General features: G+C 40.3%; 2 protein-coding genes across 2 annotated transcripts in view; one reads left to right on the forward strand and one right to left on the reverse strand.

Annotated features, from left to right (window-relative positions):
* On the forward strand, nucleotides 1-18,870 carry rad51d (RAD51 paralog D). Its single transcript, XM_054625566.1, has 11 exons — nucleotides 1-124; nucleotides 201-262; nucleotides 4,476-4,594; nucleotides 12,577-12,658; nucleotides 12,851-12,985; nucleotides 13,070-13,165; nucleotides 13,286-13,376; nucleotides 15,242-15,312; nucleotides 15,824-15,991; nucleotides 17,042-17,163; nucleotides 18,781-18,870. Exons 1-10 carry the CDS (start codon nucleotides 43-45, stop codon nucleotides 17,132-17,134), a joined length of 999 nt encoding a protein of 332 aa, XP_054481541.1. The 5' UTR covers nucleotides 1-42; the 3' UTR covers nucleotides 17,135-17,163; nucleotides 18,781-18,870.
* lig3 (ligase III, DNA, ATP-dependent) overlaps nucleotides 18,257-25,804 on the reverse strand; it is a 17,064-nt gene continuing 9,516 nt past the window's right edge. Inside the window, exons 10-21 of the mRNA XM_054625565.1 lie at nucleotides 24,861-24,992; nucleotides 24,672-24,751; nucleotides 24,337-24,424; nucleotides 24,124-24,201; nucleotides 23,900-24,023; nucleotides 22,199-22,341; nucleotides 21,946-22,020; nucleotides 21,388-21,534; nucleotides 20,796-20,943; nucleotides 19,419-19,501; nucleotides 19,203-19,286; nucleotides 18,257-19,007 (exon numbers count right to left, since the gene is read on the reverse strand). Coding sequence (XP_054481540.1) covers nucleotides 18,774-19,007; nucleotides 19,203-19,286; nucleotides 19,419-19,501; nucleotides 20,796-20,943; nucleotides 21,388-21,534; nucleotides 21,946-22,020; nucleotides 22,199-22,341; nucleotides 23,900-24,023; nucleotides 24,124-24,201; nucleotides 24,337-24,424; nucleotides 24,672-24,751; nucleotides 24,861-24,992 — 1,416 coding nt within the window. The 3' untranslated portion in view covers nucleotides 18,257-18,773. The remainder of the gene's footprint in view (nucleotides 19,008-19,202; nucleotides 19,287-19,418; nucleotides 19,502-20,795; nucleotides 20,944-21,387; nucleotides 21,535-21,945; nucleotides 22,021-22,198; nucleotides 22,342-23,899; nucleotides 24,024-24,123; nucleotides 24,202-24,336; nucleotides 24,425-24,671; nucleotides 24,752-24,860; nucleotides 24,993-25,804) is intronic.

Genomic DNA, 25,804 nt, shown 5'->3' on the forward strand with positions numbered 1-25,804 from the left:
GTTCAGAGTTACACATGAACCAGCACTTAAAAATGCAACAGCATGGTCGTCCTAAGAGAAGGGATGTGTCCTGGTCTGGATGAGGGTCTGGTTCGGGACCTGAGAGCTGCTGGTATTAAAACAGGTGAGTTGTTTGTGTTGAAAAAGGCTTCATGTTGATTAAAGAAAACAACAACAAGCATGGTGTCTTGTTTTCACAGTGGAGGACGTGGTCTCCTCTGACTGTGAGGAGCTGGCTCAGAGATGCACAGTGTCTTATAAGGTAACATTCATGCAATGCATTCATTAAATACTGTATTTAACTATGCATGTGCAATATTACTTTTTTCAACATTGTGCAATATTGCATTTCCATTTTTATTTGCAGTATTATTTTATTTAATCAATGTGTCTTATAAGGTAAAATTCATGCAATGCATTCATTAAATACTGTATTTAACTGTGCATGTGCATTAAATACATTTAACTATGCATGTGCACTTTTTTCAACATTAGTAACATGTGCAATATTACTTTTTTCAACATTGTGCAATATTGCATTTCCATTTTTATTTGCAGTATTATTTTAATTAATCAATGTGCATTATATTTTTTCTACTACTTTTTCAATATTATTGACAATATCTCTCAATATTACTTTTCTATTTTAGTTTCCATTAGGCACTGGTGTTAGTATCACTTCTTATACACTTTTTTAATTTACTTTTGTATTAATAATAATAATAATTTTATTGTGCTTTCCATAGGCTGCAGGTCAATACAATTACCAAATCTCGAAAAGATTAAATCATAAAAATATAAGCACACAATTAAAATACCATTTAAAAATACATTTACACATTAATCATTTCTAACCATAAGGTAGGACAGGTGAAACTGCTTAATACGCTTAAAATCAAGTGGTTACACAACAGAGAAATATCAATAATTGAACCTTTTTTTCTATTAAATCTTTGTTTGTATTTTACTTTCTCTTATTGCAAATTGTTTTCTATTTTCAGTATATTTCAATCAGTATTTTTCCTCTACACTTTAGAATTGTTTTTCTATCGTTCATATATGTTTATATTTCAAATGTCATCTTTAATGAAAGTCGTCATCACGTCCTTGCAACAATCAAATCCACAGCTTTCTTTTGCGTTGTTAGAAAGAATAAAAAAACAAAAACAGATGACACCCGCACCTTTTTTCTTGGCATTAACATTGCGGTGTGGGAGGCTCTGACCAGTATGATGTTGATCTTTCACAAAGTTTCACCCACACGCAGCACAAGTTTCTCATTGCGTCAGCGTTTTATATTAGGTGAGCTATAATTAAGAGAAAGGGGTGGCTGTAGTGTAAGCACACCTCCCACTGGGCTTGGACACGGCTGACATGCCGGGTCGTCTGGTTAACAAGACGGGCAAAACTGTTTCACAGCAGACGTTCAATTCAAGGATCGAGGATCTCATTTGCTTTTTATTATTTTCTCTACTTTTAATTGTGTTTACCAACTCGGCAATTACAACAAGACTTGAGTGTCTACTGTACATGTATATTTATATTTCAATATCAATCCTACACACTACACATACTGTACATCATCCAGTCCATACATCCATTCATTTGTATGGCTAACAGAACACCTGACTTGTATATAGATGTTTTATTTCTTATTGTATTGTTAATCATTGGTGCTTTTTTATATATATGTAAATATAATTTGCACATAACAGTCCTCACTGTTCTTTAGCTTTATTTATCCAGCTTAGTTGTCCAGAGTCCTGTGTATTCTGTATTTATGTGTAAGTATATTAAGAGTCACATTCCTTGTATGTTCATGCATACTTGGCAATTAAAGGTGATTCTGAGATAAAAACAGAAGTCGCATGGCAAAAATAGTTAAATGCATCTAATAATAAATAAAATAAGTATTTTTAATATAGTTGAATAAATGTGTACCTATCCTGTATAGTAAGCACTAAACAATAGAAAAGTTTCTAGTGTCTAGGAAAGCAAAAGTCAAAATAAGAGAGAGAGAGAGAGAGAGAGAGAGAGAGAGAGGAAAGCAAAAGTCAAAAATAAGAGAGAGAGAGAGAGAGCTCATAGATAACAGAAAACTATTTTTTTCTTCTCGGATCATAAATAATGTTTTCCACCAAACTTTTTCAGCAATATAAGAGTGCAATTATTAAGGAGAGTGACCCAGAAGGGCCTTCTAGATAAAAGTCTATCAGTGAATAATTGTGTGGGAGGACAGGGCACACGGACGTCAACCCCAGCTCTCTTGGTAGGAAGACGAGTGAGAGCTTTTCAGTTAGCAACACATCCTCCGTCTGTACGTGCAGTCTGGACATGTGGCGGAAAATAACTTAAGCGGAGCTTTAGAAAAGTGTGAAATATATTGGACGGTGTGTTGTATATCTGTAGTTTTCTCACTTTGCTTGTTCTTTTCACGTTGGCTATCAAACTTCTCACATCTGTGGCTGTAGATCCAACAATGACTTACATAAGATAAGATAAGATAATCCTTTATTATTTTCAGGATTACAGCAGCAGAGCGGATAGTGCAAACAAGAGACATAAGTAAAAAACAAGATCAAAACAAGTAATAATAAATAATCCACAATAACTTATTTTTCACATATTACGGGTGTTAAATATCGAGGTGCTTTGAGTTGAAAGTGTTAAAAGATACCAACACAGAATGAATGGACGTTTTGTTTTATTCCCCCCCCCATGAGATCATTACATTTTCCCTTTTTTTCCCAACACTGCCTGCAGCGGGTTCAGGTTTCCTCCAACTGGCCCGGTTTAGACTCCCATGACCAGCTTGTTCTGCCTGCAGGCATCCCCTGAGCTGATAACCCGCATCCCTCTGGTCCATCGGACTCTTGTCGCTGTTGATTTGAACCATTGTTGTGCACGCACACACACACACACACACACACACACACACACACACACACACACACACACACACACACACACACACACACACACACACACACACATGACATGAGGTCGATGCTTCACTTCAACTGGAGCTGCTCAAGGCGAGGTTTCCATGTAAAAACCATCTTTTGAGCCCACATCCCAAATTGGGGCACCAGTGTTTCGCACTAATTGAGACCCAACAGATTTGCCTTATTTTCCCTAAATACATTTCTGCTTTTGGATATGAACTCGGCAGGAGGAACTCCTCTCTGCCAAGCCAATGAGACCAATCAGAATGAAAGCCAGGGCTTCTTATCTGTGCCTGATGTTTAGGTATCGACCTAAATAACCCGGTACCAAGTAGTATCGAAACTTCTCCAGGCAGACAATATCTGCAATAGATCCTTTTTGTGCCCAGATCTGGGGGAAAAACGACTATTTGTATACTTTTGCTGGATTTTAGATGAAGCACCGAGCAGATTTCTAAGACAGTTGTAGGGTTGCTTTATCTCCCGCTCTAATTTCGACTGAAACCCTAAACGGTTTTGTTACACGGGACCATCGTAGGAGCCGGGACTCCTTTAAAAACTTGGTATTTCATTTGCAGGACTGAATAGTCCACTCAAACAATATGAGATCAGTTTATTTGATGCATGCCAAGTCAGAATGCATACAGAATATACTCTATACTAATAATGTTTTCCTTTGATTTGTATATTTGGTCTCACTGTGAACCCATTTGGGCTTCTATTGATGAGAGGTAGAATACAAACTCCCCATCTGAGTTTGTTGTTGGACATAATTGTGTCTAAATGTCAATATAGTTTAGCTCTATTGTGTTAAAAGTATTTTGGAAGTCTAGTCAAGCAGCAAACATTATCACTAAACAACAAAAAAAGAAATGTCTTTGAAGTTGGTTATTCGTGAGGTCTCCGCAGAGGTTTAATCTTGCAGCACAATAAGGCTAATAAAAACAACTTTTAACTGTTTTGCTAGCTCATCAAAAGTGAAGAAAAGAAAAAGTGAATCCGGGTGATAAAACATTTTTAAGGATGCCCCCGTGAAGCTGTCGTTGGAAACTGTTTAGAAAAGGACAAACAATTCCAATTTGTCAATCAAAGTCTTGCAGAAGCCAGTCAGGAAAAGAGTGAAAGCAATCTTTTAAATTGAGAAATCGGTGTTCTTTGCCATTTAGAAATGGTCCGGAAACAAAACAAATCAAGCCTGACAAGATGTATTTTTTGTATCGCAATATCCAGCCCAACATTTTTGCCAACAAAACTGGTGTGAGGCTTTTTATTAATTTGCTGGAGTGCAGTTCTAAGTAGCAAAGGGTCGCTCTTAAAAATAGCATAAAAACGTTGAATACATGAAAATAGCAACATTGTGAATTATAATTCATGTATTTTTAAAATCATGCTTTATTTTCACTTCTCTACCATGATTGTCACTCACGTTGCAATATTCTTGATTATCCCGATAATGGGAATTCAGCACAATCAACGTATTCTGAGTGTTCCCTTTGTCCCATCCTCACGCTGTACATTTGTCTGTTTCAGGCTCTGTTTGCCATCCGCCGAGTGCTGCTGGCCCAACACGCGGCGTTCCCCGTGTCAGGCGCCGATCTGTACGAAGAACTATTGAGCTCAACATCCATCCTCTCCACTGGAAATCCAAGGTAAAGACAATTCTGCACACACAGCAGAGCACGCTGCTTTGTCTCGGGGATTTGACGGTGGGCTCAGTGCTGCAAGAGCTTAAAGGGAGAGGGGAGATTCACCTCCAAAACCAATATGTATTCCTCAGGACAACCCTCCAAAATATTGAATTAAAAGACATTTTCAGTTTAGAGGCCAAGGTTAAATTGTGGTGATGCTTATTTAAGCGTGTAGCCTGATGATGTATTTCAGATTAAAGTATTTGTTTAGTCGTAGTAGTAGCTGTATTTTCTACATGTTGCACCTGATTCATTTGTGCTTAAACTGCCATTGTTTGAGCAACGGCTGTATTTAAATGTAATGTAGTCATGTGCATCATTTCTGCAGTTTTTGCTCTTCAGCTTTGCAGACCAGCACTGACTGTCCTCAATCACAGGATAACACATGAAATCAATATTATTGTGCATTACAAGATGTCCTGTAACCAGATTCCTCTGCATCGATCCATTTTTATCAAACTAAAATCTTTTCAGTGTTTTTAAAATCCAATTTGCATTGAACTGTGCAAGTGGAACGAGCATATGGAGTACGGTAGCTGCAGTTAAAAATACAGCAGAGCAATAGAGTGTTTTAAATTTGGCATGTGTGCTACATTTCAGCAGCTAGAGCTCACTTCTTCGCTTGTTGTTCCATTTGGCTCGTAAACGCAGCCTTAAAGTGGTTTCTGATACGTCAGCTGCAGTAACTTGGCCTCATGCTAGACTACTCTCCACCCAAAAAGAAACTTCGCTGACAAGTCCCTTTAAGACATTTTTGCGTTACATCTTAAAAATCTAAATTTTATGACTTGAAAGAAGCCCAACATTCCCCACCGTTCCCAGCGTAGCACTGAATCACAGCACTGCTTCGGATTAAACCCGCAAAAGTGAGACGCAGCACCTGAATGAAAAGATTTGCACAGAGACGTGTGCTGACCTCACAGTCATCTGTATGCAGCCACAGCACCGAGCCAAGCACATAAATCCTCACCTTCTAAAGAAGGGGAAGGATTCTTCAGCCGGGACGCAGACTGACCCGGACAGATCTGTGAAATGGGCCGGCTTGGCATAATTTATAGGCGGGTTTCTTTTCTACACTTAAACTCACTGTTACGGCATAATTAATGACCACAGGTGTTTTTACCCCTCTCCGTGAGCTCCTTTTAAGTGGTTTTCATAAATTAGTTAGTGCTTTTCAGATTTGTGTGATATGAAACTGAACCCGCCGTGTGAGTGAAGGCTGTGATTTGTGTGTCTTGGCTGCGCTCTGCTGGTGAGGAGACGAACTGATGAATGATGCTGTTTGCTGTCCATGGTGTCACACTATGTGCAGTCAGTATGACAACACAACTACTACGCCCGGCAACACAACACGCACCCTCTCTTTCTGACACGCATGCACACGGTCAGACCAGGTCCACATGGACCTTTGTTTAGCCTCTCCTAGTTGCCGTCCTGGTGTCCAAGGAGACGAGAGACGATGTCCTGCTTTAACCCAGGTTCTCATGAAAGGCACTGGATCAAAGTTGTCCATTTAGGTCCACAAACAGACGTGAAGACGGCAACCTGTTGCGTCTCTGGCGGGCTGTGTCATTACATTACATTACATTACATCATTGACAGCTGGAGGTCGTCTTTGACGCTCACTATTCATATCTGTGAATACATGTTTTGCAGTTTGAATAATGAAAACTGTTGGGCATTACTAAGCTTTTTAAAAAACATTTTAGTGACAATTGTGACGTGAAAAATATATTTTTTATGATTCTGGAGACCCCCGTCATTTTTAAGCCAATCGAGGCTTTCAGGGGGTCTCAATCGTCAATCAAGGGGTCTCGAACCTCCAGTGTTTCGCACACTTGGCTACACCTAGCTTAAGCTAGTGCAGTCCAATACATCAGGCCTGGAATAAATCCTTACTACCTGTTGAAACTGTTTTAGGGAGGTGGGGATTCAACTTTGGTTCCAGATTGGAGGCTGCAATTTGTGTTGCTGTTTAATAAGCGGTTACGGAAGATGGATGGATGGTTTCTAATAATTATAATCCTCACTGATGTAAATGGGGTTCGGCTAAGTATTAGATTTCCTCTCATTATAAAAAGGGTCGCTCAAATCAAGCAATCTGATTGGTTCATAGATGTGATGTAATACCCACATAGCACTGCAGTGACGTCTGATTTGTTTGACCTTTCAGTATCACTCCTCATCTAAGATAAGAAAGTTATACTGATGTGTTATCATGGTTGCTTGGCGACAGGGTCACAGGGGGAATCACTTCTGCAAGGCATTTGGTTTGTGGACTGTCGTTTTGAAGGCTTGAGTTCAGTGAGTTCAGTGATGCGGCTGTGGCGTAGTGGAGAGCAAGGTAGTTCTCCAATCAGAGGGTCGGTGGTTCGATACCTGGCCTCGGCAGTCGATGTGTCCTTGGGCAAGTCACTTAACCCCAAGTTGCTCCTGAAGGCTTGCCATCGGTGTGGACTGGATGTTGCATGAATGTTAGTTAGAGTCTGATGGTGGCACCTTGATGGTAGCCTGTCATCAGTGTGTGAATGGGTGAATGATATGTAATATACTACTGACTGTAAGTCGCTTTGGATAAAAGCGTCTGCTAAATGACTGTAATGTAATGTAATAATGTAATGTGATTTTGACCGTCGCCATCTTGGTTTTTTGCAACCACCGTACGGAAGTGAGAATCTTTGGACTGTACTTACTAAGTATTGACTAAATGAACATCATGCTGTATTGAAGAAGACTTGAAACTAGAGATTGAGACCATAAACTCATGTTTACAATGTTTACTGAGGGAATAAATCAAGAGAGAAGTAGAGTCATTTTCTCATAGACTTCTATACAACCAGAGGAGTCGCCCCCTGGTGGACAGGAGAGAGAATGCAGGTTTCACTATGGTCTCTGCGTCAGAATCAGTTTAATGGATGTAGAAAAACAATATTCATTATAACAGCAGATAACTGTGATTCTTTTTTCCTAAAAGCTTTTCTCTGAGAGAACGTAGCCAGAAGCTCTTTAGGCCGTGAACACTGTTTGGACTTCTCTTCAGCTTCTTTCAGTCACGTCAGCTGCTAGACACCTTTTGGCATATTATTTTAATGTCTGTTTCTTTTTCTTCTACCGGCTCTTTGATATATGCACAGTGTATGAAAGTCCTGAGCCCTGACAGGAATAAAAAGAAGGTGACGGACGGAGACTTTTTAAGTTTTTGGTCTTATTTCAGCCAACTAATAGAAATGTCATTCCAAAATCAAAAGAGCTCAAAGAAAACCTTCCAATATATTATAATAAATAACTAAATGTATAGTTTAACCTTACTTTTCTACCTGGTAAAGGCTATATCCCATTTTAAAATGCAAAGCATATTGTTCTATTCTTAACTAATTAGAGTTTAACCATTATTTAGCAGTCTCATTAAATATCAAGACGTCTTTGGCAGCACAATAACACACTAATGCGTCTCGCATTTCAAACACCTCCATCGCAAACAAACGCAGTATAATCATGAATAACAAATGATAAATGGCTCTCATTTCATTTTAAGCTGCAGAGAGAGAACCAAACAGTTTACAAAGACAAACAGAGAGAAAGAAAGAATAAAACTAAACAAACCTTATCAGATTTCCTGCTGCTGCGGTTATTTGTCAAACTAACAGATGGATGATAAGCGATGATAATGGCTTATTGCTGTCATCACCTTGTGTATCTTGTAGCCTACATAATATTTTTGCCAACACCTGATGGTGTTTTGACACGATGATATTATAATGCCATTTCTCGGCTGCTTGTAGAAATGTTTGGGTGCGATCAAGTGAAGAGCAGATTCAGCCTCCGTCACTTGAAAACCCATTTAAAATGGCAAACAATGTTTTCTGTCTAACCTGTCTCATGAGAAATTCTCCTGAGCCCACAGCAGGCTCTACAAAGAAGCTGCAAAAGACACCAGTGTGATGCTGTTATTTCCACCAGGTTTTTTGTATAATTATTATCCAGGTTTCTGAGTATGGCAACTGGAAAGAAATATCAGTCCACAGGAATTAAAAATTAGATAGTCATACTCTCACAACAACATTTGAGCCTCTTCATTGCTTCCACTTTAGTCGTACTCTAAGATAAAGACCTTTAGACGCCACAGGGATGATGAGACGGGATGCACCGATGGGACGTTTTTAGTCCTGATATAGATACCTTGGGATTTATCAGCCGGTAACGAGGGCCAATCCGACACAAGTGTTTGATAAATGAGCTGTATGCCCATAGTTTATGGTTTACGTTATAAGGCTTTGAGTTCGGCAAGTAAGCCGTTCGCTATCTTGGCGTTTTGCAACCAGTGATTGGAAGTTACCGTATTTGGACTGAGGAATAGTGACGTAGAGATGCAGGATATCGCTCTGGTAGAGACCTGTCAATCACAAGGCAGCCCCGCCCTAAAGCATCCCCTGCTTTATGGTCTGTTTGACTCTAAATGGAGCATCATTTACTAAATGAACATCATGCTGTATTGAAGAAGACTTGAAACTAGAGATTGAGACCATAAACTCATGTTTACAATGTTTACTGAGGGAATAAATCAAGAGAGAAGTAGAGTCATTTTCTCATAGACTTCTATACAACCAGAGGAGTCGCCCCCTGGTGGACAGGAGAGAGAATGCAGCTTTAAAGACACTTCTGCATTGGCTTCAACCAGCAGAACCGGAGACCGGGATCTTTTTTTTTATGTGTAAAGCAACATCAGGCTTGACTAAAACAATGCTACCATTGTAAAACAGTTTGTAATATATTAATAAATAAATAGGTTTTCTACATTTCTACACCAGCAACTTGTTAAAATGACGTTTAAAATAACAGGAATTACAATCCAAGTGTTAACCTTTTTACTGCAGCAACAAAATGATCGAAACCTAAAAGGACAGTTTATAATGCATATCATTTTATAAACATGTATCTGAGCATCCCTGCTGAAGAGTGCAGCCCACGAGAAACTCGCAATCTGTAAACTCTTCAAGGAAAATCACTTTTCATCCTTCTGAGCTCTTACAAGAACGCGACCTGCTGTTTCATCCACAGTGAAACCCTCTTCACTCCGCCGTCAGAGGAGGCAGGAATACTACAAGTATGTCCGTCGCCACCGATCCTCCTCTCCACAATCAGGCTGAGGGTGATGAGAACCACTATTAACCGGCCGCAGGCTTCCAGCGAGGCTTAACCTTCACGCTGAGAGACCTTGGCTATGTAGATTTAACTGCAGCGCTGTCACATCCGTCAGCTCAGGCGCAGGCGAAGATGATGGCATTCCACAAACTACACAGATCACTGAGCGTCAACAGAAACAAATCAAAACATCCCGGTGCTGAAAGAGCAGACGGTGAAAGCAAACACTTATGACAGCAAACACTACAGTGGTGATGATGAAAACAGTCAGTCTTTTACAAGTGGTGGCAATGGAAATACCTGCAGTGAGGTCACATAAAGCTGGTATTCTCTAATGCAGCAGTGTTTTATGTGTACTTTTCCAAAAGAAAATACTGAATTCCACTTACTAGGTTAGCACTTGGTTGGTTATGGTATTCAGTGCTATGGACATATTTAGGCTAACACTCAGAGTGTTGAGGTTTGATACCCAGCCCATGCTTAAACTAATATAAACACCGAAACAAAACAGCTCTTGTATAGTTTCTGTTCTTATTTCAGTTTTAAAAACCTCTTATTGTTTTTACTTAGTACTTTATGTTTGTATTTGTACATATTCTGTCTTTGTGTTGTTGCAAAACCACATTTCTCCTCTGGGAATTCAAGAATGAGGAACCACTGTTACAGAAAGTGTTTTTCCTCACTGTAAATTCCCATTTAAATGTCTTTAATGCAACATATCCTTAGCATTCCTCAACATTGAAGTAAGGGAGTATCCTAAATACCTCGGTTGTTTGGTTGTTTGGTTGTTTGGTTGTTTGGTTGTCTTGGAGGAGCAAATAAGATCATTTGGAAACAAAATGATGCAACATACTGTAGATCCTGAACATATCCAAGATGACCCAAACCTGACCTCTAAACCCACTCTACTCTAGCAGCCTGAATATCTGGACCTTTGGCTAGAGCCAATGAAAGCAGGAGACTTTGGTTTGAGGAAAACCTGGTGGAGCGGTAGTCTGTGACTGGGTTAATGTGTTGCATTTGCGAGATGGACCAAAGTTGTTGTTGCAACCAGGGTGATGAATGTTTGCGTGATTAAATATTATACATAACACTGTGACTGATGTAAATAACATGTCTGTACCTGTAACATGTCTGTACAGTGAGGCAGAATGAAGACGAGTGAAGACATTTCAGTGGTGAATAGAGGAATTGTTTCACATGTTTTGTGCCATTTGATTGGTTCTTCTGATCGACCTTTTAATTGACCACCCATTAAAGTATTTAGAACGAATATTGGCTGATTCTATTCAATTTATTTTTATAGCCCAATATCACAAATCAGCCTCAGATGGCTTCACAATCTACATCCTACATACGACATCCTCTCTCCGTGGCAAAATGAAAAAACTACCCCAAAAAAACCTTTTACCAAGGAATACATTTCTTTGATTGATCAGATCTCCTGAAACTCCTCCTCCCACTTCTCAACTTCACTGTGGATGTGTGAAACATAAATACATATAAACAAAAATCTGCCCCAACAAGTCAACCAGCAGCTGAAAAAGAGAATATGGGAGAGAAAGTGTGGAAAATGTAACCATGCATTTCCATCAGACTTGATCTATGGCAGTCTTTTAGCTACTTTCCCATTCCATCTACTCTAATGCTGCATTCATGCTTTCCAAGCATAGATGTTGAGGCATTTCTTCCTGTTGTTACACACAGCTGGGAAGACTGAACACGCCTAAAGAGGAAGCTGACACCCGTTGTGCTCTCGCTCAGCACAACTTATCGCTCACAAAAGGAAATCAGATCGGTAAAGTAAGGTTAACGGAGCACAGCAGTGTTATTGGCCGTTGACCGCTGATTGTGAAACTTGCAACCATGGCAACACTTTTAACCTCTGTTCACTCAGTTCAGTATGAAAATGAATGGACCTTTAGTGATTTATCGCGTAGGTTTCCTGCTGTGTGAACACATAAAAAGAGCAGATGTACGGAGGTGGAGGAGGTCATGTATAAACGGTCAGGGGTGTATGAAGGTGGAGCTCAGGGAAGATTTACCTCGGCAGCAGCAAAGAACCAACGACAAGTCCTGTGAATGAATGTGAATGAATGTGAATGAATGTGAATGAATGTGAATGAATGTGAATGAATGTAGGATCCACCTGCAGACGTCCAGCGCTACTCTCCTGGATTGTGAAATGGGAATTGATTGATCAGAGTGGTGTTAAAGAGAGCCTATAGAGAGGAGTTGTATATGTTGTCAGAATTCCATTCTTGGCCTTGGGAACCAAAAAAAGAATAAAATACACTTGATTACAACAGCAAATGCATTAAAAAAAGGATATACTTTATATTTAGCAACGTACTGTATTTCACTTAATTCTTTGTTGGAAATTTATGTAAATTGCACCAAATATCTTCAGTAGACAAACCCATTAGACTTGTAACTAACAAACAATGCCACCTGTAAACACACACACACACACACACACACACACACACACACACACACACACACACACACACACACACACACACACACCTACAAGGATTAATGGAAAGCCACATTTTTTGGTTGGATTCAATTGGAAAGATGCAGCCGGTGGCTCAGTTTGATAAGAAGCTATGAAACAGCAACTGAAATTCGGAATTGGCAAAACATCTTAAGAATAGTCTGGAACCTTATGCAAGCTCTGTTTCTTTATTGCGTTCACCCAGCTGCAGTTTTTCTTGGCGCTACAGACGTCCCTTGACTTAATTGTTTATTACATCGGATGGTAGTTGTGAGAATAAATTGCACCTTGTTTCTTGCAGCTTAGATAAACTGCTGGATTCAGGCCTGTATACTGGAGAGATAACGGAGCTGTCAGGAGGCCCGGGAAGTGGCAAATCTCAGGTGAGCTTTTCCCCCCCCTCTCCACCACTGATAATTTCAGCCTCATAAATTCCCTCTTTTTTAAAATTCCCCCTTCGACTATAGAATACGAAGTTGTACTCCGGCTGAAATCATTCTTTTCTGCGTTTAGCTAACACAAATGACCCGTGCTATCTCCAGCTATTCCCTGCGTGCTCGTCTTGTCTCTTCTAGGTGTGTTTCGGTGTCGCGGTGCACATTTCCTACCAACTCAAACAGAGCGTTATATTTATCGATACGACGGGAGGCCTGACTGCCGGCCGCCTGCTTCAGATGCTGCAAGCGGAAACGAGCAACACAGAAGAGCAGGTGAGCTGACGGAGGGTTGAGATTAATAACAATATCACACGATGAGTAATGAAACACAAGGTGAGACAGTCTGTCGTTTCACAGATGGAGGCTCTGCAGAGGATCCACGTCTTCCGTTTGTTCGACGTCTTCTCTCTCCTCGACTGTCTGTACGGCCTTCGCGGTGGCAGGCTTCAGCAGGTTTGTTTTCTTACCCCACTTTTGCTTAAAATATACCAACGCTCCCGTTGTACCTGTGGGAACATACGAGGGAGACAGATCAAATTTTCTGTAATCTCATTTTGTCACATTTGGTGTTAGGCGTCTGTCGGCGGCGGCTCCGTCAAGGCGGTGATCGTGGACTCGGTGTCAGCCGTTATCTCTCCTCTACTGGGAGGCAAACAGAATGAAGGTGATATCTCTTTCTGCGTGTCCATCACGGTGCTTCATCGTACCTGAGGCTGTGTTTACACCTGAGCCTGTGAACTCTAAAAATAAATAATAAATAAGATTAATATCACAACAGGGTCCCCAACACATTTGCAAGCGTGACATGTAAGGAAGTCCTAGTCACGAGAAAGTGTGAAAATAACACGGAATCGTTTGTCACGTTACATTCAACTTAAATCTCACCTCTTGTCAAAATAGTTGAAGTTCTTAATCCAAGTGAATTTAATTCAACTGTATAGCTTAATATTGGTTTATAAAAACTGAGATCTGATTAAACCTAAAATAAACCAGCCAACCTTTAGAATGAAATTACAAAAAGCAAACGATGTAGTTAAACTTTATCTGAAAATAATCACTGTACAAAAATAGCTGACTTGCTGATTCTTTGAGGTATTTTGTTAAATCTTATAGACCCTTTTAGAAAACACTGGTTTATGTGGAACAAGATGTATTATTCATTTCACGCACCAGAAACCTCAGTTTGAGCTCTGAGAAGTTAGATTACAGAAAGACGTAGTTCATTCCCCTTGAAGCAGTTTGTTGTTCTCCACACCTGAGCAGGTCTGGTCGAAGAGAAAACCAACAAAAGACAAATGGAAACAAATCACTGGAAACAAATCAATAAAACAAAAGCACGGCAGACAAATTGGCGGTTAAATAGCAGGAGAGTTAAGTCGGTTCATCAGGTCATTTAGTAGTCGGTGAATCATAAATTTAGAAGTATTGTCAGGACATAAAGAAAGAATCCTTTCAGTATATGTGGGTGGTTGTTAGGGCTGCTTGATTATAGCAAAAATCATTATCACAATATTTTCGTGAATATTGCCATCACGATTATTAAACATTATTACTCATTGACTTTGGAAACTCTTAAAAAGAAAATGTTAAACATTTTACAGTTAAACGCGTGGATCTGGTGCCCTTGGGAAGCAAAAGTAAAAGCTAGAACCTTGAGCTCGATAAAACATTTAATAGGAAACATATCGCTCAGAAGTGCACTGCTGGAAAGAAAAGGGTGCGCTGGATTTATAACACAAGACAAAATGAGAGCGTCAATTGTCTTTCTGCAACATTTCTATAACGACCTCACAACTGTTTGATTAAAAATGCAAAATCCTTCTCGGTGCGTCAAAGTCTGTGACGTCAAACGTTTTCCAACTCTGCCTTTGCCACACTTCAAACCGGTGAGGGGTGCGAAGACAAAAGCACAAATACAGCAAGCGCTCATGGGAAACAACAAGAAACTGTCCACACTCTGGCAGGAAACATGCTCGCTCAAGGATTCAAGGACGATTCATTGTTGTGACGCAACACAGGGTTGCACAAAGAAATCCAGCTGCTACCCAAGAAAAACATAACGGAACAAAACAGAAAGTCAAGTACATTCCTGTGCAGTTTTCAATTTGTAACAGTGGCACCAACACAATTTTTCTTACCATAAAAGATTCAACATCAGAGAAACACAGTTATTTGCTTGTGTTTGAGCACCAAGCATCATGATGTAAACACAAGGTCCACCTCCTCCTCGTGTCCCTGCGGAGTCCTGCTCTCTGTCCCGAGGTCGGCCTTCAAGTGCAGCTTGATCTTGCATGCAACAATGGAGCCAGGTGTCCGTAAAGACGTGGGTACAGCACACACAGACCTCCTGTTGCTGGGTTAGCCGGAATTTAATGGAGTCATATTTAAAAAAAAAAGCTTATCGAGAAAATAGGTTTTCAGCAAATGTCCCAAAAACTATATTTGTAGCCTGACTGTTGAAATGCTTGGAACGTACCATGGAAAGACATTGTATATTCTGTACATGAACACACCTTCCTCTGCCTCCAGGCATGTCCTTGATGATACAAGTGGCGGGAGTTCTTAAGACAATGGCGAAGGACTTCAACGTGGCTGCTTTGGTAAGGACGGCACAGTCCTTGACATGTGCTACTCTGAATGCAAAATGTGTCTCCAGAGTCGATCTGAACTCTGAACAAACCCGTTCACTCCCAGACCTGAAATGAAAACAAAACTTTGCTTTTTTTCTCACATTTGTTCGGGTAAGAAAATTAGATTAGATTAAAACAAAAAGTTACTAATTACTGACAGTTAAATGTGTAAAAAAAACCAAAATCAATTTGTTAGTTCAGGTGTATTACTGGAGATTATAATTATGTAAAATATGAACTAATCACATTAGCATGCACCAAAGAAAATCTGCCTTCAACTCAAGCCATTGAGTTATTTGAAGTGAGATAAAGATCATTTGATCGTGTGTTTGATGGCTCCCTTTGATTAAAAGTGGGACAATATGGCTGTTTTTGTTTTTTTTTCTCTTCCAAAGTGTGAACTATCTCTCTGAGCTACACTGAACCATAAACCACAGTGCTAAAAACAGAAGACTGAACCTGATGGTTTCTGCTCCTGCAGGTCACAAACCACGTCACCAGGAGTGGCAGCGGGGAGGTGCAGCCGGGCCTCGGTGCGTCCTGGAGCCACATCCCCAGAACCAGAATCCTACTGGAGCGGGTAGAGAGCACCGCGGACATCAGCCACTCAGGTGTTCGCTCTGCAACGCTCATCAAGTCCTCCAGACGGGTACCACCAGAAGCACGGCTTTGTTAATGCAATGATTTGGGGATTAGGTCGTCGCCATCTTGGCTTTTTTGAAACCAATGAACGGAAGTGACCGTAAATGGAATGCAGAGGAGTGACGTACAGACATAGGATACGGCTCTGGTAGAGGCCTGTCAATCACAAGGTAGCCCCGCCCTAAAGCATCCCCTGCTTTATGGTCTGTTTGACTCTAAATGGAGCATCATTTACTAAATGAACATCATGCTGTATTGAAGAAGACTTGAAACTAGAGATTGAGACCATAAACTCATGTTTACAATGTTTACTGAGGGAATAAATCAAGAGAGAAGTAGAGTCATTTTCTCATAGACTTCTATACAACCAGAGGAGTCGCCCCCTGGTGGACAGGAGAGAGAATGCAGCTTTAAGACACTTCTGCATCATCTTCACTCTGGAGAAGCGGAGGTTGCAGACTGATTCTGTTGAGAGACAAATGCAAAAAGGTCTTGGTGAAACAGAGACTTTGAAGTTGTGTTTGTTCTCGTAAGACAGGTCTGGTGTGATAAAGAAGCAAATGGAAACATTTGTAGGGGAGTATTCTGCATTTACCTGTTCTTTATTTGTCAAAAGACAAAAGCAATTTTAGTGTCATGCGTGGACACACGTCCATCTATGAGGTGAGACCAAACGTTAACCACAAGTAGAGCTGTGCTGGACCACCATGGAGCTTTAGAACCTGTAATAGGACTCTTGTTTGTGCAGTAGAACGGACAGTAGAAGCCTCTGATTAAGACAAATACATGAGTGGACATGTAGTGAGTATTAATGACAAGAAGACTAAATTGCCTTTATTTCTGAATACTGTTCCACAGTCTGAGTTACTTTTCCCCCTTCCCATAAATAACTGTCAAAAGAGGCATTAATTATACATGTTGTGTTCTGGAGTTACAAACGAGGTCTGTCAGACGATACAAAGGAGCACTCTGATGAAGCCCATTCAGAACGTACATAGACAAAATGAATGTTTTATACATCTGGTAAATCAACAGTGTCGTCTGCTTTGCTTCTCAGCCGTGTCACCTCAAAGAGGAGTTTGACTTGCAGGGGGGGGGTCGCTCTAAAGGAGCGTCAGGGAAGAGAAGACGGGACCAGACCGATTCCTGATGAGCGCCGCCGACGGATCCTAACCGAAGGTGCGTGAATGATTCTGCTGTTTGAAGTTTATGATTTTTCTTTATTTTATTTTAGACTACACAGCACAAAATTGTATTCCAATCAAAACAAAAGGTGCTAAAATCACTAGCTCACTGGTTGTTACTGTGGAATCAAGTGTAATGGCTCCAAAAAATGACAATTTAGATGATAACACTGGAAGTTTACTCCTTTGGAATGCACATATAATCCTCTGCTGCAGCATTAGCATTTCACTGAGCATGCTTTGTGTGTGAGTGCATAGATTAGAGACTAGTTCTATAGACATAAAGGCTTTTTTTAACCTGTTGAGAGGGACACAGAGGCCACAGTCCTTTCTTGTGTGCCTCTTTCAGGCCCTTCAGGAGAAGCACAGCAGGTTCGTATGGCTCTGGCCCCCGCAGACCTTCAATACATTCAAACATTTAATTAAACCTCCTCACAGCCTGAAGCAGCCGGGGGATGAAGAGGAAAATCAGATTTTTCCTTGAAAGCCACTCCGATGCAGTAAAAGCATCTCAGCATCTCATTGGATTGAAAAGTCTCATGATGGAGAATCAAAGTGAAACGGGCTTAAATTAGGAGGAAAGCCTTCATAGAATAACTGATGCTTGTCATATCAGGGTCTTAATAAGTATTAAATGTTGATTCAAAACGATTCAAGGCCGTTAAATAGTTAGTGTGCATTTAGCTATTGCTTAGATGAATATTGGTATCTTGTTTGTTTTCTCATGGAATCAGATTTGCTATATTTGACGTACTCTGGAAAAGAAAAAAGCAACCCCAAATGTCTGACTGCTGCTTCATAACGTTCCGTTACGCACCGGTGTTAAACTGCCTGTAAAATACATATTTCAGCTCCACGCTAGGAAGACATTTCTAGCATCGATACCACTAATACGACATACTTTACTATACTATGAGTTTTATGAGGCCTTTTTATCGTCATATTGTACTGTGACTTTTTCAAAGTACTAATCTATAACTTTTTTAGACTTACCATACTTTGTCTTTTCATGACTCTTATTTCTGCATAATATACTATTATATACGACTTATTTAAGACTTTTTCCGACATACACGCCGAAAATATGTCGCTATACTGTGAAATATTTTTAGGGCTTTTGACGACATACTATACTCTGACATCTTTATTACTTGCGACCAAGCAAGCGACCATTTTTATTGACCAATTTAACAGAAAACAAAAAGCATTAGAAAAACTTTACAGACATTTTTTTTTTTATCTTTGTCAACTTTTGTTAGTTCCTAATGAGCTGCGGGTTAGTACCTTAAAAATAATGCATTTCATGATTTACAGTCCTCTTGCAGCCACTTTAACAAAACAAACTATTCTACATCTACAGTACATTTCCATACTGTATGTGTTCTCTGATAGTTTACAAATAAAAAGGATTGGGAAAGAATACATCAAATAACCTGAGAGCAGTGTGTGATTGAACCCAAGGACAAAGCAATTTCCCAGACGAGTGTCATAAAAGTGTGCGTGATCCGACTTTTGTGTCCAAAGCATAAATAGAACGTTGGTTGCACTGATGTGCGGTAGTTAAGAGACATGTTAACAGTGCATAAAATGTGTTTGGTTGTTTTCTTAACAGGGAGGCACGACCCGCCTCTTGCGAATGCATTCCCAGATCCATCCGGCTGAAACTCTCTGGGCCTTGCCGTCTTCGTCAGGGTCAGCCAGCGTATGTGTGGCCGAGGCAATGTCATAATCCGGTACGACGTCTCCATCGTACGCCACAAAGTACCGCCTCAGCCTGTCAAAGTCCTGCACGGAGACGGGCAGGAAAAGCTTCACCCCACTGAAGATGTCCAACAGCGTCTACGGGAAACACAGTCAGCGTTCACATGGGGTTCATGCTGCATAGCATAGCATAGCATTTATCTGTATTATCGGAGCTCAGACTATCTGTTTTGGGAACATAATACTTTTGTGTCATGACTACAAAAAAAAGATAAGTTAATATGAAGGAGCTTTTTTTTTTTAACAACAAACCAAGAGCTGGAGTTGACCCACCTTGTCTTTCCTCGGCTCCAGCAGTGTAGAGGTCGGCTTGGTTTTGCTTTGTCCATTACTGTGAACACTTTCACTCTTCTTCACCTGATATGAAACAGAACGGTCAATTCATAACCTGCAGCTCCAGATTGCTGTGATGATCGACTGTCGTGTGTGTGTGTGTGTGTGTGTGTGTGTGTGTGTGTGTGTGTGTGTGTGTGTGTGTGCAGTAAATACCTTTTTGGCGCTGGGTGCTTCTAAGCCAGGCGTGCGAGGCTCTGATTTGATCACCTTTGTTTTGGGTGTGCTGGGCGTGCTGTCTGTGAATGGAGAACATGTTGATGGATATAACAAATAAAGACGCTGTTACAACAACTGAAGTCTCACCAGGGTCAATCATTTGTTCAATAAAGAGTCCACCAACCATCTCTATGGTTAACTATCATATCATACAATGCTTTTTAGGACTATTTTCCACATACTCTTTTTTTTTTATATACTAGACTGACTTTTTTTCAGCGTTACTTTACAATGTCTATTTTCAACATACTACACTATGTATTTTATTAACTTTTTTACAACATCCTATTATATTCTTTTGACATACTATACTAGGACTTTTCTTTCGAAATACTATACCATGACTTTTTTATGATTTTTTTCGACATACTATACTATGACTTCTTTATGGCTTTTTATGACATATTACTATGACTTTTACTTTTTTTCGACATACTATCCTTTTAACTTTTTCGACATACGTTCCTGTAATTTTTTTTAGCATACTATAATATTTTTTCCGGCATACTATACTTAGACAATATTCGGCATTCTATACTTAATACTTTTACAACATACTACACTATGTATTTTATTAACTTTTTTACGACATCCTATTATATTTTTTCGACATACTACAGTACCAGTCAAAAGTTCACCTTCTCATTGAACTACTTTGAAGAATCTAAAATATAAAACATATTCTGGTTTGTTGAGCATTTGTTTGTTTACCACATAATTCCATATGTGTTCCTTCATAGTTTGGATGTCTTCAATATTAATCTACAATGTAGAAAAAAATAAAGAAAAACCATTGAATGAGAAGGTGTGTCCAAACTTTTGACTGGTACTGTATACTATGACTTTTTATTATATTTTTCGACATACTATACTATGACATTTTTTTATGTTTTTTTCGACATACTATACTATGACTTTTTTATGATTTTTTTTCGACATGCTGTGACTGACTTTTTTTCGACATACTATACTATGACTTCTTTATGGCTTTTTATGACATATTACTATGACTTACTTTTTTCAACATACTATACTTTTAATTTTTTCAACAAACTATACTATTACTTCTTTCGACATACGTTCCTGTAATTTCTTTTAGCATTCTATAATATTTTTTCCGGCATACTATACTTTGACAATATTGGGCATTCTATACTTTGACTTTTTTCAACATTCTATACTGAATACTTTTACAACATACTACACTATGGGTTTTCATGGCTACTTATTTTGACATACTACACTATGACTTTTTAAATGAAATCGGTTCAACACAGTTCTCCTCCCCTTCACGTTGTGTGTTTGTGGACTTACTGGTCTTCTTGGGTGGAGGTTTACGGGTGGAGGGTGACGGGGAGCTTCCTCCGCTGTCTCCTCCCGATGAGCCCTTGTCGTCGTTGGATGCCGACGGTCCAGCTTCCACTTTAAAGTCACAGTTCTCCTTCGATATGCGGAAAAGCTCCTAAACGCAGTGAAGGAATGAGCATGTGAGCTTCAGCCAACAGCTGTCATATCTACAGATTAAAGTACCGTGTTGCATTCAAATACTGGAGTGCTGGTGTGTTTTACTGCCCTCAGCTAATATTATTATTATACAAGTAAATACTCCACAAACAAAGCCTTGACATATACTCTAGGTATTCAGTAATGAAGGGTCTTTTGTGATGGCCATCTCATTGAAACCTTATCATTAATGGTTAATCATTTCCCATGGTGCATTCAATAAACTACATTTAAAGAAAACATTTTCTAAGTCACGTCCTTGAATGAGCAGTTTCTGATCGAAAAAGGTGTCCAAGGTTTGATTTTTCTCCACAATTCCTGCATTCGGGAATAACTCAACATACTTTAAAACAAAACATTCATCAGACCAGAACAGAACAGAACAGAAACGGCGATGTCCTACTTTAAGCTGGTCCAGGTTCGTGGCAGTCTTCCAGTCCTTGTCGTCGCGGATGCGCGTCATTCGGGGAAAGCGGATGGAGATGCCGTCAGCGGTGTGCATCTCTGATTTGGAAAACTCTGCTCCCGTGATCTCCCAGACGGGGGCTTTCTGCAGCGGAGGACACACAGCAGGTGAAACATTAACGACAAGGCAAATGTACGACCGCTTTACTGCAGAATGGGAAAAAAAGCAATTCTAACTTCTGCTCAAATAAGGAGGGGGAGAAGCTATTGCTTTTTAAGGAAATACGTTTGAGGATTTCATTACTAAGTTCTATTTTCAGACTTGAAAGCCAGAAAAGGTCGTTTCAATCAAATGTTTTCAATCTCTGAAGTTGTGTGTTTTGATGCAAAGCTGCTTTCAGGTTGAAAACACCTCCCAGCTCTGCAGGCTGGTGATCATTATCTCAACATATCTGCAGAAGATGTGAATGCATGAGAGGCTTCATGTAAACACATGCAACCGGCTGCACGTGAACAGAACGTCTTAATACTGACGTGCTGGACGGTGAAATCTTACCTGAGGATCACGAATAATGAAATCCGGATAATAGTTCTTGATGATTTTCAGCCAGCCTGGAATTTTGCTTGGTTCCTGCACACACACACACACACACACACACACACACACACACACACACACACACACACACACACACACACACACACACACACACACACACACACACACACACACACACAAATGATCAATCTTGGGTTTTATTAGATCAGCTCAATATTCCAGACAGGCCTGTAAGTGGATCCTCTCTGACCTTGCTGATTTTGATCATATCCAGCTCTTTCTGGAGCCGGGCCAAGGTGGCGTCGTCGTAGCCTCCGGAGCACTTGGTGACGGTGCACCATTTCTTGGAGTGTGGGTCGTGGCAGCCCATTAGGAAACTGGACATGATGCCCCCTGGTGGTGGGTAGAAGAACACACATGGCATTAGGGAGGGGAGATTTAAAGTGGTGCCAGAGGATACAGAAACAATCCTAAACTGTTTCATTTAACTTCCCAGAGCTAGCCTCCTCAAATCCACTCGTTCTCTTTTCCATGCTGTTGTTTTGTCGTCTGATGGGTTCTCTCTGCTCTGCTGGCTGGTCGTCCCACTGCATGAGCCGTCTTCATTAGCCACGCTTTAGAGATTTGTACCATTGTTCTTGGATTAGTTGTGCTTCCATTGTGTCACACGCTCATTACCAAGACTCCTCATATCTGGTGTTACGTGAATGCTTTACCCAACGGCTTCCTCTCTGCAGATTCTTCACATGAAATGATGCTGTGCTGGATTCAGTACTGTTACAGATGTACTGTGGTAAATTCTGAGTAAAGTTCATGCAGAATATTCACACGTTTGAGATCATGCAGTATATATCTTTTCTGATCTGAAGGGGTCCACAGTTTTAATGGCTTTCATACTAAATCCAGTTGTATTTATCTATTTATTCTATTATATTGTTTTAAAAAAAAGGGTCCGTTCATCTAATAACCGAGACACATATTAAATGTTAGTACTGCTAAACGTAAAACAGTTTGCAAAACGGTCCGCCTGATTGTTAAAAGAACTTCCACAGCTTTATTAATAATTAATAGCAGTAGTGAAACCGTTTGGGCTAACGTTACACTCGTCCTTCTATCGCACTGTTTGGTTTTTGTTGTGGAGATGATGAGCATATTTTCTGCCAAGAGAATTGTTTTAGTTGCTGCTGTTCACAACATTCACTACAGGATCAAACTACTGATGCAAATTAATTTAGTTGTGCGGCCCTGTGTTGCAGAATGACAATAAATGATCCTTGAACCTTGATGCAATATATTTAATGATCAAAGAAATGGATGTTAAAAGGTGCCTTTCATTTCCTATAAATCCTTCACAATAAATGTCCCATGTTATTTTTGCTGCTTACTCTTCCTCCCTGCAGTTTGAATAATAGTTGCTAACAAAGCATTGCTTTGGTGCTGCTGAGATCAATAGACGTTCTCAACAAAGCCTGGTGTTTATTTTGCATATATGTTGGCATAAGTTAGTGTATTTATTCATTCATTTGTTTACAGGCCTACATATGAGAAAATGTGTCTTTATGGAGCATCACTGTAATATATTTGATGTGATTGTTGCATATTTGAGGCCGTTTTTGTTTTATTAAAAAAGGAAGAATCCTTGACGTCCGACTTTTGTCATCATCTCTCATTTGAAGTCCAAGTTAGAGGAAGGATTGACAGCTTGTGTTGTCTCCCCGTCCTCTGGCGTGTTAATACTCGGGCTTAACGGGCTTTAAGCCTGAAGCCAGCGACAGGATGAAAGATCTGCTCTTGGCATGATTGGATGACAGAGTCTCTTTGAAAAGAAAAGCGGAACCACGGCCAAAGTTTGCTCATTTTAGAGTCTCCAGAGTCAAACTCCTCGTCGAACAGGAAGTGACTTCAGCATTAAAAGAAACAAATGAAATGGTCAATTCATGGCTTTACAGACCGTTTGATCCTTTTCCATAGAAGGCCCCCAGCACCACCAGGTCAGCCGTGTCCGCCATGGCGCCTTCGTTCAAATAGTCCTTCTTCACCTTCAGCCAGTGGCGTTTCCCCGGTTCATAGGAGCCCTGAGACACACAGACATGTTAGTAGAACTACCTCATTGTGTTTGTCCCACTGTTATGCTCATTACATACATATTCCCATCAAAAAAAAAAATAAACTAACCTTTAAGTCTTTTAGCACCAGGCCTTCGAGTCCCTCTCTGATGACTCGAGTTATCATTTCAGCCAGATCTCTTGACCTCTGACACACACACACACACACACACACACACACACACACACACACACACACACACACACACACACACACACTGTTATCAGGAGCCATCACAGATGTTTTTATATGACAGAAAGCTGAGTTTAGAGTTGAACTCACAGTGACGTGTTTCATCTCTGAGAACAGGATCCGGTTGGCCACCTCCACCATGTTGTCGTGCAGGAACTTCCTGCGTTCATACAGAGGCCTGGAGAGAAAAGACGACAGTGGATAAAACTCCAAAACGACTGTAAAACAATCATGAAACATTTTTATTTTGTGTGCTTTTATGAAAATGATTAAATATTCTATTTATGAGAAAACTGTATGTGAATTTTAAAAGCTAGGCAGATACATTTTACACAATTATAGCAAAGATTTGTCCTCAATTTCTGTCATTAATCCTTCAATACTGCCCATCCTGCCTGACACACCGGGACTGGAGGACCCGTTACCTCTCCATGAGGCTCACGCCGTTGAAGTAGATGCAGTCAAAAACAAAAAGGCACACTTTGGCATCCTGAAAGGCGGCTTTCTGAAAAGGAGAGGAAAGTGTGAGGTGTGAGGACAGTGACTGGTCCAATTCATGTTGAAAAAAAAACCCAACAAGAAAGCATGGTGCAAATTGGCTGTGGTGCTCTCACCTTGTGTACACCCAACGTCCCAAAGGGAAGGGGTTTACTGGTGTTTGTGTCAATTAGAAGAACTTCAGCATCCAATATCATGCTGTGGCCTCCAGGGAAAGCCTTAGGGATGTATTCCTTGAAATGGGCCACCTGAAACACAGACACAGGGATTAGGCACTGAGCAGAGAGAAGACGCATTCGAAACAAGTATTACCTCAAAAAAGCTGAGAGGCCGGCAGCATCCCAGAGTTTAATATGATAGGCACGGTAAAAAATCAAAGTATTTCAATAATTATGCGAATTAATCCAATAAGAAATATTTTTAAAAGTGTGGATGACATGACACATTCTGTATGCGTACCAGGAGTCTCAAAGAATATTCGTGAATCAAAATCAACGGACGACACCGTGACACCTCGTTCATCTGTGGCGTTCTGAGCCGGCTGCTCCATATGAGCTTTTGTGCACCACAAAAATTCTTAAAATTCATTATATTATTATAAACATTAAATTTAACATGTATTGATATAATGTTTTGCGTATCGGTGCAACCTAAAGGGTGTTTGGACTGAAAGGGCTCAGCGTTGCTTATAGCACGTAGACTTCAGCCATGAAAAAGCAGCTTTATTCAACGGGTGAGGGCAGATGACACCTTCGTTAGGTAAAAACAAACAGAGACAGTGGAAATGTGCTGCGTGGAGTTCACAGCCTCGCCAAACCAGTACGACAGACTGGTTTCAGCACCGTGCAGTGTTACAGAAGCAGCAATGCCTCCTGCTCTCCACAGCGGGAAAGAAGACGGCGCGTTGTTACTGCATCAAACAGTATCTCCAGCTTTCGTCCAATCAGATCGCGGTTCATTTAAAAAAAACGTTAACCCTTTACTGGTTGCACTCAAGACCTTTTTGACATGAATGTTAATGGTGATGTATCTACCACCATTAACCCACTAATTGTCTTCT

This window comes from Anoplopoma fimbria, chromosome 24 (assembly GCF_027596085.1).
Source record: "Anoplopoma fimbria isolate UVic2021 breed Golden Eagle Sablefish chromosome 24, Afim_UVic_2022, whole genome shotgun sequence".
Classification (NCBI taxonomy): Eukaryota; Metazoa; Chordata; class Actinopteri; order Perciformes; family Anoplopomatidae; genus Anoplopoma; species Anoplopoma fimbria.